General features: G+C 44.8%; 3 protein-coding genes and 1 long non-coding RNA gene across 4 annotated transcripts; 3 read left to right on the top strand and 1 right to left on the bottom strand.

The window, feature by feature from the left end:
• The first annotated feature begins 2,002 nt into the window (after positions 1 to 2,002).
• LOC126983138 (uncharacterized) lies at positions 2,003 to 5,666 on the top strand. Its single transcript, XM_050835636.1, has one exon. It carries the CDS (start codon positions 4,426 to 4,428, stop codon positions 4,786 to 4,788), a length of 363 nt encoding a protein of 120 aa, XP_050691593.1. The 5' UTR covers positions 2,003 to 4,425; the 3' UTR covers positions 4,789 to 5,666.
• A 206-nt stretch (positions 5,667 to 5,872) lies between these two features.
• LOC126983123 (glutamate [NMDA] receptor subunit 1-like) lies at positions 5,873 to 7,301 on the top strand. The gene is made up of 2 exons (XM_050835619.1): positions 5,873 to 6,498; positions 7,105 to 7,301. The coding sequence occupies exons 1-2, from the start codon at positions 6,363 to 6,365 to the stop codon at positions 7,299 to 7,301; spliced, it is 333 nt and encodes a 110-aa protein (XP_050691576.1). The 5' UTR covers positions 5,873 to 6,362.
• Positions 7,302 to 8,218: 917 nt separating this feature from the next.
• LOC126983137 (uncharacterized) lies at positions 8,219 to 10,993 on the bottom strand. The gene is made up of 4 exons (XR_007735514.1): positions 10,835 to 10,993; positions 10,516 to 10,675; positions 8,471 to 8,754; positions 8,219 to 8,301 (listed from the first exon to the last, which is right to left on the bottom strand). It is a non-coding gene; the product is annotated as an uncharacterized LOC126983137 (long non-coding RNA).
• Positions 8,569 to 9,432, top strand: LOC126983136 (uncharacterized). Its single transcript, XM_050835634.1, has 2 exons — positions 8,569 to 8,805; positions 9,100 to 9,432. The coding sequence occupies exons 1-2, from the start codon at positions 8,569 to 8,571 to the stop codon at positions 9,331 to 9,333; spliced, it is 471 nt and encodes a 156-aa protein (XP_050691591.1). The 3' UTR covers positions 9,334 to 9,432.
• Positions 10,994 to 13,372: the final 2,379 nt, after the last annotated feature.

Genomic DNA, 13,372 nt, shown 5'->3' with positions numbered 1-13,372 from the left:
CTTTCACCAATTTTTCAATGCCTACAAGACGTATTGTGTTTTACGGTCGGAGCGTTACCGTGGTAGTGACGCGGTAAACTCTACGGACACGGCCAGCAACGTTTACATTACTCGACGGTTCCTAAATGACATTCTCTAAGCTTATACACTGAGTTTCGCTTCGAAGGCGTTCCCTTAACTTATCTCTCTCAGGGGGAAATGGTTTATTTCACTACAGAGTTAACAGTTCTTGCAAACGGAAATGATATGAAAAAAAGTGGTATAACCCTTTAGACTTGTTTTTCGGTTTATACTCGTCATAATTTCTTTAGTTATTATTTTACTGATTATTTTACAAACATATGTGACTTATGTAATCCATGCTGAGGCTAATAATGTCAATCAAAATGTCCTTCTTGTAAAAGAGGTGACAGAAAGCAAATAATAAAGAAAAAAATGTAGCACGCGAGCATGTGTGACTGACAGACAACCTCCCAGAGAGCCAGAGAGGAGTCCAGGCAATCAGGAAAGGCCTGTCAAACGCTACCTAGGCACCAGAGGAAATCTTCGTTTTAACAGACTATAGCTCATCCTTGGCATTCAACGGGGATTTGACTCATCTCTATGCTGTTCAATTTCCTAATGCAAGAGTCGACAATATACTCACTTTTTCACCCTGTCGCTGGTGAACTTTGGGAAAGCCTTCTTTCATCTGTGTTTCCATCTTCCTGCGACTTCATGTCTTTCAAGAAGGACGTAATCAAGACACCGCCCGAACCAAATGAATGATCCTTTCGGTATAGTCTTCTGTATTATTTTATTTGTGCATTGTGTTGCGAGGTTTTATTTTATTATTTTATTTCTTTTGAGCAGTCTGGTTCACTGTAAGGAAGTTATTGTCATCGCTGTGTTTGGCAATCCACCTCACATGACCTGCCTTTCATCTCCTATCTGTTGGTTCGCCAAGTGTCATCTTGCTTGCTCGAATATGATGAACTTCCCTCCTTTACAGTGACACTTTTGCCTCTTTCTTAGAATTCTGTTCCCGCTTTTGGCGTTCGTTGCAGCAAGGGACTACAGGCTGTCGTGTAGAGTAACAAGTGAGCCTTTAACTGTTCGATTCCCAATGCCACACACACATCGTAATTTGCATTTTAGTAATGTCCACCAGAATTTAAAGTGACTAAAATATTACTTCTGTTATATTTTGTATATAATGTATCGTCAAAATTCAGCATGCAACTCATTAGTAAACATGAATCAAAATATTATTCAAAATCAGTGTGTGCGTTATAAAACTTCTTCCCCCTGAACTTCGCCTTGCCTGAACCTTCGCCGCTGTGGGACAGAAAAGCGAAACGGAGAGAACTAGAAAAATACAACTATACAGTACCTTCCATTGTTGTATATTAATTGTGAATTGATTATTTATGGCATATTCAATGAGAAAAGTTTAAAAACAAGAAGCTGTTTCAGCTATTTGCTTATGTTTTGTATAAGCAACACAACCACCAAGCTTTGGTATCCCCAAGTACAACACATTATTCATATCTTAGTTGTGCTTTCCGAGAATCAATTGTACCACAAAGAAGGTACCAATTAACTTGCGCGTTCTGGAAGCAAAAAAGAAAATGTCTACCATCAGTACGACACTTTGGGTCCTAAGTCAACCCTTTAATAAGAGAGCATGCCGGGTTAGGTGGACTGATTCAGTCGGCGCCGCTGCAGCTGTCCCGCATCACAAACGCGTCACGCCGAGGCTCGTCAAGGCAGCGGCCGAGGCGCAGAGGACTCGTTTTTACCGAGGCGTTCAGGTCATGAGGTGTGTTCTCAATTCATTCACAAACAAATGTCGTCAACAGGATAAATTTATATATTTTCACTGCCGTCACACGTTTCATTATGAAGTAACGCCAAGACGACATATTTACACATTTTTACTGCATTCCTTAAATCTTATTTGCTGTATTTCTGCTTATTTTATGAATTGCTTTCTATTAGAATATAACATGCATATGTTTTGAAGTGAGATACAGTATAAGCCGTTAACTCGGCGTCCATAACGTTACAGGTGCAGTATTAAAGCACCGGCTTACATTGCAAGGACGCTTATTAATCATTACACGAAGACTTTACACATGAAACATTTAATGACTTTAAATATGTAACATTATATTGCTTGACGCTTGTAATACCTCAGCATTATTAGCCCAAATTCCTCATGTAACATCGTATCACTGAATTACAAAAGTAATATGATAATTCCTGCACTTTACTAACGCAGTGCCGTTAGGGACTATTTATTTCCGGCAGGCTACATGGAGACAAATATCCGGCGACCATGAGTCCCTGTCAAAGGTGCTTTAAGACGGGTCTGAATGAACGCGTGTGGTACATGTACCTGTGGGCGGGCGGGCTGTCCTTCAGGACCATTGCCAAGATGACCGGCCGCAGCCCCACTACAGTGCGGAAGTGGGTGCGGCGCCTGCTGAACGACAGCCTCCTGTCCATCTACGGCGCCGGGGGGAGCTGTCTTGTCCCGCCCCACGCTCTGATTCTTTAAACGTCTGGGAAATTTATTGAATGCTCTGATGAAGACGTCGGAACTCGCACCAATCGGAACAAACTTTATAACTTCAGATTCAGGAAGGTGATTGGCCAAAACTAGTTAACGAGCAGGGCAGCAGATGAGTGGGAATAATTATACAATGATGCTCTTGTGGTCCGTATTCAAAGCTCAGGCTTGTCTTTAGTATGACCGCCCCAAGTCAGCTAGTCAGTCGGTTTCTATCTTTCATTCGCCAGTCTGTCGGTATTTATTGAAGTTTCCCAATAAATGTCAGCAACACACAACTGTCGACCTTGACTAAGTCCTTGGTGGTAGTCTGCGTCACGATTACGACCAGTCGCGACTCAACGAGACCGATGTCCACAAAGGAAATACTTCCCTGAGTTCTGTTCATGATAATTGTTTGTCTTTCCTTTGTCTTTCTCTCTTCCTTTGCTATATCTGTTATCAATACTTTACTGTACAATACATTAATAAAATATGCATTATACAATTTGTTTTGTATCTGTTCCGTGGTATATCATGAAAGGATTGGAAGCGAGCACCGGGCCGTGACGGCCTCTGTTTGGGTGGCGCTTCTTGCCACGGATAACTAAGAATGGCGGAAAGGCAAGGTCACCATACTGCCTCCTACCTTACTGACCAGTCGGCCACGAGGACGACACCGCACGTGAGGACACAGCCAACTCACAACACCTCACTCAAGAGAGAAGACGGAGGAACACCAACACCGCCGACCACCAGACAAGCCAGCTGCTGCCCAGTCACCGCGGAACACCTGTCGAGTGATGGACCGCAGAGGGCCCCCTCATGGTGAACAACACACTCCACGCCCACCACGCCTGGCTCCAGGCCGGGGTTACGCCGTCGTCGGGTTGCCCATGACCAAGCTAATGAGGGATCTGCTGGAAGAAGATCCGCTCAGCGAAAAGTATCAAGGAAGCAAATAAGAGACCACCATTAAAAACTAGTCCGCGGGGGTAACCAGTCTCTCATAGCAGCAGCAGCGCAAGCAACAACTCTACCGTGATGAACGATGCTCAGCGTAAGTATCATTCCTCGGCATGGCGATGACCCCCACAGTGGCGGGCGGACGATTTGATAGTGTCGCCCCGTGTTAAAAGAGCCAGGCTGTGGAAAGCTTTAAGTGCCCCTAACCTGCTAGCGTTGCATTTTCTTTCTTTCTCTGCTTTTTTGTTACATTATGACTGTATAGTAAAAAGTGCAGTATGATAACAGTTCCCTGACATAATCTCTCTTTTGCGCTGTTTTCTTGTCCATAAGTTGAAGAGTCGACCCGTTGACTGAGATGCTGGTGGTTTTGGAGAATTTAGGTGTCTTTTTTTGTTTGTGCTTCGCTTCTGACTTTATTTACATCAGTGTAACATTGACATCATTCCCCCGGGCTGAGGGTCGTGAGGGTCACCGTAACGTAACAATGCCTCTTTTCTTTACTGTGTTCCCGTCGCCAAGGGTCGGTCCGAGGGTCATCCGGGTCGTGACTGTGGGCGTGTGGGCTGCCGTCGTGTCTCCGGTGAACGCGGCGGGCCAGGAGGCAGCGTGGAGGGCCGTGGTGAGCCGAGGGCTGCCTACTCGCCTTGCTGATCATGGCCTGAAGAGAGACTCACCTGCCCTTGTTGCTGATGGCTTGGTGGTCGGGGCGAGGCAGCTGATGGAACACTACTTTGTGGGTTGTAATCTGCTGCTGGCAGGCCCCGGCACCTCCAGGAGTGTGGCCTTACTGGAGAGGTGAGTAAAGGGCGTTGTGTGATGGAACTCTTTGATGATGCAGATAACAAGAAAAAGAAAATGGGCCAATTATATGAATAACACACATACTGTAATTGAAATTCTGTTGTTTATAATATTTCAGCATAATGAAAGACACTCTAGTGGTGCTGATGGACTTGGAGAGCCTCAACTCGGACTCCCGTGTCCTGCACGTGCAAGACGTACACGAGTCGCGCGGGAAGATAAAGACGCCGCAGCTGGCGGACGTGTGGAGCAAGACCAAACCCTCGTGTCGCGTGCTGCTGCTGGACAACACTAACGGCAGGATCGCCCTCATCGCCAGGTTCCTGTCGTGGTCCAAGCTCTGGCTGCAGCCCGAGACGCGGGTGGTGGCGGTCGGCAGCGAGAAAGGCTTGGACGCGCTCCTCATGCACGCTGCGCTCCGCAACACTCGCCTCGCCCTCTACCTTGCGCCGGTGACCACATCACTGGGTAACCAAAGATTATGAGATGGGGATGTTGTGGATCTTTTTGCCGACAGTATGTGTGTGTGTGTGTGTGTGTGTGTGTGTGTGTGTGTTAATGAATAGACAGATAGATATAAATATATGGGTTCTTTTCTTGAGGGCACGGACGCAGGTTTCAGTCAAAGCTGGCACAGTCGAACTGAATAGCAAAGCCACCTTTTCCTGTACAGACAGGCCAGAACGAGTCCAGGTGTTCCGTCGCTGCCACTACTGCGACGCGGGGCAGGCTGGGGTGCGGCGACTCTACCGCTGGTACCTGGCTGACGGGCTGCCCAGGAACACTGACTTCCTCCGCGAAGGTACTGCTGAACACCCATCGACCCGTCCCTCCCTTCTCTCTTAGTCTAGCTCAGCCTCACTAGTATAGCGTGTCGGGATCCTTACTCACAAAGAAATCGTCTCTGCTGCATGCCATGGCTGTAGTACTTCTATAAAAGTGAGTCATTCATAGTATTGCCTGACGGGCATACTTTGAGGTAAACAAATTCAATCATGACATGACCTGTCCATATATAAGAAATGGACTTGGGCAGGTCATGGCGTGCATAGAAGGGGCAACACATAGACCATCAAGGTATGTATATATGTATGTATATATGTAGGTAGGTAAGTGTAGTAACCTTTTCATCTCTAGGCCGCTTTGAAGACTTCCAAGGGCACCAGTTCCGGCTTGTCACGATGAAGTACTTTCCCTACATCGACTACGAGCGAGTACGCGACGCGCCGGGGACTGTGGTGCTGCTGACCGACTCCCTCAACACCCGCATGATGGCCGCGCTGGCACCGCATTTAAACTTTACGTGAGACCTCTTCTTCTCATTTTGTTCTTGTTCTTGTTTTTTGTTTGTTTTTTGCCCTTCTGATTATTGTTTTTCTAGTTCTCGTTCTTCTATTTCTTATGCTTCTTCTTGTTGTTCTAGTTCCTGTTCTTGTTCTTGTTCTTCTTGTTCTTGTTTTCTTTCTTCCTGTTCTTGTTCTTGTTCATTTTGTTCCTATTCTTGTTCTTCTTGTTCTTCAGTTTTCGTTCTTGTTATTTTTGTTATTGTTTCTGTTCTTGTTCTTATTATTGTCCGTGTTCTTTTCTTCTTCTTTTTCCTCCTTCTTATTCCTATCCTTATTCCTTATTCCTATTCTTATTCCTATTCTCATTTATATACTTCTTCTTCTTCTTCGTCTTCTGCTTCGGAGGACAGAGACGAAAACCGACCGATCCTTACCCGACACAAAACACATCGGTCGGAATTACAAGACACTTTCATTCCTCACATCAGCAATTTCTAAAGGTCAAAGAAGGGGTCAATCAGGTTCTAATGAGTGTTGTTTTAGGTTCATGGTACAGAAGGGTCAAACTACCACCAGGGAAATGTCCAAAAACTCCTACGAAATCCTTGTCAAATGTGTTCTTGGGCTGCGAAATATCTTGCAATACGACCCAATAACACTCCCTCAGTTACGTCGTGCGAGAACCAGTGGACGGCAACTTCGGCCTTCAGACACCCGGCGGCAACTGGACAGGCACGGTGGGCACGCTGCAACACGAGGAGGCCGACTTCTCCATGGACCTCACGCTGACGCCGCAGAGAGCCGCCGTGGTGGAGTTCTGCCGGCCGTACATAGGGGAGGAGATGGCCATCCTGTCACTGAAGCCCAAGTCTCTGCCGGAGTACATGGCGTTGGTGAGGCCGTATGAAGGTGAGGTTATGGTGGTTGTTGTGATGTTATTGTTGTATGTATAGCAAATTACACTCTTTCTATCTGTGTATTTTTTATGTATATATGTATCTATCTATCTCTACTTGTCTATGTCTCAATCAATCAATCAATTAATCTCTCTCTCTCTCTCTCTCTCTCTCTCTCTCTCTCTCTCTCTCTCTCTCTCTCTCTCTCTCTCTCTCTCTCTCTCTCTCTCTCTCTCTCTCTCTCTCTCTCTCTCTCTCTCTCTCTCTCTCTCTCTCTCTCTCTCTCTCTCTCTCTCTCTCTACCTATATGCACATTCTATTACAAAAATTAACCGATTTTGTGGGCATTTTCCTCTGTCATGTTTTTATGGAGGCAGCGTGTTCTGAGCTTTCTTTCTTCTATATACCTATTTATTTATTTATAATTTATTTGGGTTGCCACTTACGACTGTATATAAAAAAATGTTCAGCTGTTAAAACGATGAAGAAAGAAGTTACTGACCCCGACTCTTTATTTATTTATAATTTATTTGGATTGCCACCGACGACTGTATATAAGAAAAATGTTAAGCTGTTAAAATGACAAAAAAAGAAGTTCCTGACCCCGACTCTTCCCCAGCCTCGGTTTGGGCCGGGGTCGTGAGCGCCGTCATGGTGTGGAGCGTCACCCTCTGGCTCCTGCTCAGGGCGGGGGAGAGCCTGTCCAGGATACCCTCAATGTCCCTCTACTCGTCCCTCTTCTACGGCTGGGGGCTGCTGCTGGAGGACCAACCCTACGAGCCGCCCGCCAGCAGCACAGGACAGGCGAGTGCTTAACCCCCCCCCACCACACACACACACACACACACACACACAGCGAGTAGCGGGCTTTTTTTATTATTGTGTTCTTTTTTTGTGCCCTTGAGCTGCCTCCTTTGTTGTAAAACACACACACACACACACACACACACACACACTTATAACACACATGCAGTAAGTAGCGGGCTTTTTTTTTTCATTATTATTATTATTATTATTATTTTTTTTTACGCCCTTGCACTGTCTCCTCTGCTGTAAAACACACACACACACACACACACACACACACAGTAAAAAAAAAAACTGATTTCGATTATGATATTGTTTTACAGGAAAGAAATACTTGTTCTTCGCTAGCTTTTTATAGTTACATTAATGGTATAGTCATTTTATTTGATACATATACCTCGCTGCCTTGTTACAGGAGCAGTGAGTAGCGGGCTTTTTTTCATATATGTTACCTTTTTTATGCCCTTGAACTGACTCCTCTGCTGTAAAAAATAGATATATATTGTTGCATTGTCTAGAAAACACGTATATACCTTGCTAGCATTTTTTATTATTTCATTTATAGTACAGAGAAAAATGTCTACTTCTCTAGCTTTTACATTCTTACATCAATACTATCGTCTTTCATTCCCAGATCAAAAATATGTGTTGTTGCATCGTCTAGAAAACACGTATATACCTTGCTAGCATTTTTTATTATTTCATTCATAGTACAGACAAAACGTTTACTTCTCTAGCGTTTACATTCTTACATCAATACTATCGTCTTTCATTCCCAGATCATGGTATAGTCATTTTATTTGATACATATACCTCGGTGGCTTGTTATATTGTTACATTGTCTAGAAAACACGTATATACCTTTCTAGCATTTTTTATTATTTCATTTAAAGTACAGAGAAAAACGTCTACTTCTCAAGCTTTTACAGTCTTACATCAATACTATCGTCTTTCACTTCCAGATCAAAAATATATGTATTGTTTCATTGTCTAGAAAACACGTATATACCTGGCTAGCATTTTTTTTATTAGTTCATTTAAAGTACAGACAAAAACGTTTACTTCTCTAGAAAACGTTTACTTCTCTAGCGTTTATATTCTTACATCAATACTATCGTCTTTCATTCCCAGATCAAAAATATATGCATTGTTTCATTGTCTAGAAAACACGTACATACCTTGCTAGCATTTCTTATTATTTCATTTATAGTACAGACAAAAACGTTTACTTCTCTAACGTTTACATTCTTACATCATCGTCTTTCATTCCCAGATCATGGTGGCGGTGTGGCTGATGGGCTGCCTGATACTGAGGACCTCCTACACCAGCTCCCTCGTCTCCCACCTCGTCGTGCAGGGGAAATCCACGACCATCAACAACTTCGAGGATTTGGTGGCACTGCAGAGGCAAGGGGGATGGAAGTGGGGGACGCACACCTTCAGCGGCGCCTTCAACCTCCTCCTAAGCAGCAGTGAAAACCCTTATTACCACTTCATAAAGGACCGCATGCAGGTTAGGGAGTACGGCAGCGTTGGGAGATTATCGTACACATCGCATGCATCTTGGGAGGGGAAATCCAGCATATCAATACCACATGGGAAACACTCCACTACCCACCACAGAGGGACAGAGAGACCTGGGAGCATATGTTACCAGGCTACCAGTGAAGGGGAAATCCGTGCCAATCGCAGCGGACGGGTTAAAATATATGAACGTTAGTGTAGTTTCGTCCCAAGTACAGTGTGCAGTGTGTACTGTCCGGAGCTGCCTCTTTTAATATAAACTAACAAGGCTATCACGTTTCAGGCCCGCATAGACAACGACGAAGCGGTGCAGAAGATCCTTGCTGGTAGGTTCTCGTACGTTCGCAACTACTACGGCATCAGGATCATCACGGAGAGTTACACCACCGCAGGAGAGAACCCGCTTCACATCGGGACTGCGCGGTACCCCCTGTTTGCCGGGAACACCTTTGCCTTCAGGTGGGTAGCGCGCGGACTCAAGGGTCGGGTGGGTAAAAGGAATATGATGATGGAATAGTATAAAGTCCATATAAGCAATAGAAAAAGTAAACGGTATCTGGACACCTCTCCTCCCGAAATTGACCTCTCTTTCGGCCACCTCTTTGGATTCTTTTTAGGAGCAGCGAGTAGCGGGGTTTTCTTTTTTGTTATTGTTTCCTTTTTTTGTGTCCCCTTGAGCTGTCTCCTTTGTTGTAAAAAAAAAGGTAAATAGATGAATAAGTAAATAAATAAATAGAAAGTTAAGATGTTACATATTATCTGACTTCAATCGTATGGGATAAAAGGTTTTCTTGAAGTGATAAAGACGCAAAGAATGAATGTTAAACAGTATAAAGAACATTAGAGTTTAGTACAATAAAAAAAAAGAATTAACCCCTTGGATGCGGATTTCCTACAAGAAGACATCACCAAGCTACAGGAGTGGAACAAAAAATGGCTGCTCCAATTTAGTGAAGAAAAATGTGAGGTCATGCACATTGGGAGGACATCCAGCATACCAGTACCACATGGGAAACACTCCACTACCCACCACAGAGGCACAGAAAGACCTGGGAGCATATGTTATCAGGTTACCAGTGAAGGCGAAATCCGTGCCAATCGCAGCGGACGGGTTAACAGAAACAACTAACTAAATAAATAAGGATAAAAATGTAAATTAGAGGATATGAGTTGATGTAAACAAAATACTATGCACTGGTTATAAATTTTTGGCGAAGAACTGATTTTAAAATGGTAACATGGAGACCTTTCCTTGTCTTGGCCAATCCGCCTCTCGCAGACACTCATCCTCGTCGCCTCCGAGGAAAACTGATCGAAATTTTAAAATCCTTAATGGTTTCACGAATGTAGACAGATCAAAATTGTTTATGATCGATGACACTTTGCGAACGAGGAACAATGGCATAAAACTCAAATGTAAACAAGTAAATTCAGACTGCACCAAATTTTTCTTCACCAACGTCGTAGTGCGAGAATGGAATAAGCTCCCTCCGTCAGTGGTCCAGTGTAACACGATTGACTCCTTTAAAAACAAGCTCGACCGTCACTTCCTTGAACTTAATATTAACTAGAGTAGAAAAGCAACGTTTTGGAGCCATCTGATTAATGTAGAATCACTTAGGGGTAAGGACAGGCCACCTAGTCTGGACCATGGGGTCTGTGTGGTCTGATTTTCTATGTAAATTTCTGTAAATATCACCTTTGCATCTCCTCCAGGCGCGGCACATCGTTCAAGCGTCGGATCGATCGCTCCCTCCAAAGGTTCCTCGAGAGCGGCCTCATCACCTACTGGATGGACGACGTCATCAGCTTGTACTCGACGGGGCGGCGGAAGGAGAGGAGAAGCATGAGCAGGGTGGCTGTGGTGAGGAACAGGGCGGTATTCTCAGACGCTGCCACCTCGCACATCAACTATTTTCAAAGATCAAAATGGAGATTAATCAGGCTTTCATGAGTTTTTTTTCACATTCATGGTACAGAAGAAGAGTTAAACAACCACCAGGGCCATTAAACTATACCTGAAAATGCCCGAAACGCCTGCGAAAGCCTCGTCAAATATGTGTAATTGGGCGACGGAAAGGTTTGAGAATTCGGGTCACAGAGTCTTCAACATTAAACAGTAACCTCAAGTACGGCCTTCTTGCATGCTTAGGAGCTCCCCTGGTGAAGAACGTCCTGACTCATGTTCTTCCATATACATAAGAATGGCGTAAAGTCTTCAAGCGTCTGATGATGAGTTCGAGACAAAGGTTTGAGCAGCGAACGAGTGTGCCGATTTGTGAGTGTGTACAACGGGGCGACTATACCAGCTCAGTCTTAGGGCCGTTTTCACAGTCGTTTTGTTTGTTTTGATTGTTACCAATGGCGGCGATCGACGCTATAGTTTTCCACGTGAAACTGGCCTATGGGGTAGTGGCGGCTGCAGAGGAAGCGAGAGGTGTTGAGAGTGTGTGGCAAGGTGCGGGGCTAGGCTAACCCCGCAGCCGCCACTACCCCATCGGCCAGTTTTACATGGAAATACTATAGCGGCGATAACAGCCATTGGTAACGATCAAAACAAACAAAGTGACTGTGAAAGGGGTCCTAAGAGTTGTAAATACTAGGAAAAGCAACATAAACATAAGATTAGGATACCCGTAACACTTTCCCTTATATCTAAATGCGAACTGGGATTCAGATTACCAGCTCGATTATGAGTCTTGTGAGCGTGAAAAATCTCTCGCGCCTTCTAAGGATTTTATTTTTTTTGTGTACAAGCCTTGATCATGAGTCCTAAGCGTGAGTCTGACCCTTCTTTCGAACCGTTCAAAAGCGTTCCAACATACTGATTGATTCGACTTGGATCCTCTCGTGCCTCAAATCTAAGGTCGGTGTTCATCATGGTGGCTGCGAGTTTTCTTAAATATTTTCCTAGTCTTTGTGACGCCCGGTATTTACTGTTTTCCTCCTTCCCCTTCCTCAGGCTGCCCAAGAACGCGCCGCCCTGGGAGTGCTCCACGTGCAGGCCATCTTCTACATGCTCTCCCTGGGGCACGCTGCGGCGCTCGTCGTCTTCCTCGTGGAACTCGTGGCCTCCTGTAGATTTAATGTTCCTCGTCACCTTTTTGTGAAGACTTAACTTTGTCCATCCTCTCGCCAGCAGGTGAGTGAGCTTGATGATGTACAATACTGCACCGCACATAACTTACGTACTTGTGTCAAATTTGATCTTCTGAGAGGTAGATATAGATAGATAGATAGATAGACAGATAGATAGATAGATAGACAGATAGGAAGAGAGAGAATAAAGGATATGAAGACTTCCAGTAAGGTGTCCATTAATGTCTTGTGCGCGCAAAAATTCCATGCCTTCTGTCTTGAATAAAAAAAAAAAGAGCTAAAAGGAAAAAAAAAACACCACCACATGGACATCATCTGTAATTCAATGTAAAAGAACGCTAACAACACATAGGTCGGTCAGTAGTGAGGGAGGTCAGGTCAGGTAGCTCTCAGCGAGGAAGGAAAGTGTTCCGGCAGCGTGGCCCACGAACAGGATGTAGAAGGTGACTTGCAGGTGACGCAGCCCCAGCACCACCTGGCCGCGTACATCCTGCAGGGGCGAGGCAAGACGAGAGGGTGATGGTCTGCGGGGAGAAGTGTCGTGAGATGTTGCCTGAGTCGCTGTTCGCTTTGGTGGAGTATATGTTGGGGTCGTTCTTTCTTTATAGTTTGTTTTCTGGCGTCATAAGAAAAGATAGAGAGACGGAAAAAAGAATAAAGTGAGAAAGAAAAGAACGAGAGAAAGATGGAGGAAAGAAGAGCTTGAAGTAGGAAAAGAAAGCAAGATGAGGAAAGCAAACAAGGAAGAAAGTAAGAAAGAAAATAGAAAGAATAAAGAAAGAGCAGAAGAAAGAAGGTGACCGAGAGAGGGAATGAAGAAAAATGCAAGATGAAAAGACCAAATAAAGAAAAGTACTATAGTCTGTTCAGAGCATGGAGGCGGTTCAGGGTGGAGCTGATATCGTCGTTTACCTCTATCCATGCTGCCAAATCAACCTTCGTACATGCGTCTTTCTCTTATTTCCCATCCATGCGCTATTTGAAAGTGATATTTTATATATTCTGTATATAGTAAAGGAAGCTACATAGTACAATGAGTGTCGATGTTTAGGATTATAACAACGATTTGTATAAATTCTATGACATGTGGCAGCGATTTTTTTCCCATGGTGCCGCGTTGTGGTGGCGGTAGTGGTGGTGGTGGTGGTGGTCGGCGTGTCCCCTTCGGTCCCTTCCCCGGGTCGAGAGGGAGAGAGAGGGAGAGATAAGCAGGTGGGTTGTGGGTGGGTAGGTAGGGAGAGAGTGCTAATCTGATAATTGGCGGTCGAACTGGCAGAGCCGCACTCATGGGAATTCCGGAATCTGCCACGCCTTGAACCGCCTTCATGCTCTGAACAGACTATAACAGAGAAAAAATCCCTCCCTCCCCCCTACTCATACCCCCGTAGTGGGCGCCTGAAGGTTCCCGTCACGCTTAGAGCCATTGTCCTGCAGCCGCTTGTTGGTGACGTAGGTGT

Source organism: Eriocheir sinensis, chromosome 53, assembly GCF_024679095.1.
Source record: "Eriocheir sinensis breed Jianghai 21 chromosome 53, ASM2467909v1, whole genome shotgun sequence".
Taxonomy (NCBI): Eukaryota; Metazoa; Arthropoda; class Malacostraca; order Decapoda; family Varunidae; genus Eriocheir; species Eriocheir sinensis.
The sequence above is the reverse complement of the archived record's forward strand: the minus strand, read 5'-3'. Positions and strand labels throughout refer to the sequence as shown.

Excerpts from the sequence above, each read along its gene's own strand:
- LOC126983123 (XM_050835619.1), top strand. The coding sequence starts at position 6,363 with ATGGACCTCACGCTGACGCCGCAGAGAGCCGCCGTGGTGGAGTTCTGC. Across the intron at positions 6,499-7,104 it reads GTTGGTGAGGCCGTATGAAG|CCTCGGTTTGGGCCGGGGTC; the intron begins GTGAGGTTATGG and ends ACTCTTCCCCAG.
- LOC126983138 (XM_050835636.1), top strand. The coding sequence starts at position 4,426 with ATGAAAGACACTCTAGTGGTGCTGATGGACTTGGAGAGCCTCAACTCG.
- LOC126983136 (XM_050835634.1), top strand. The coding sequence starts at position 8,569 with ATGGTGGCGGTGTGGCTGATGGGCTGCCTGATACTGAGGACCTCCTAC. Across the intron at positions 8,806-9,099 it reads TCATAAAGGACCGCATGCAG|GCCCGCATAGACAACGACGA; the intron begins GTTAGGGAGTAC and ends ATCACGTTTCAG.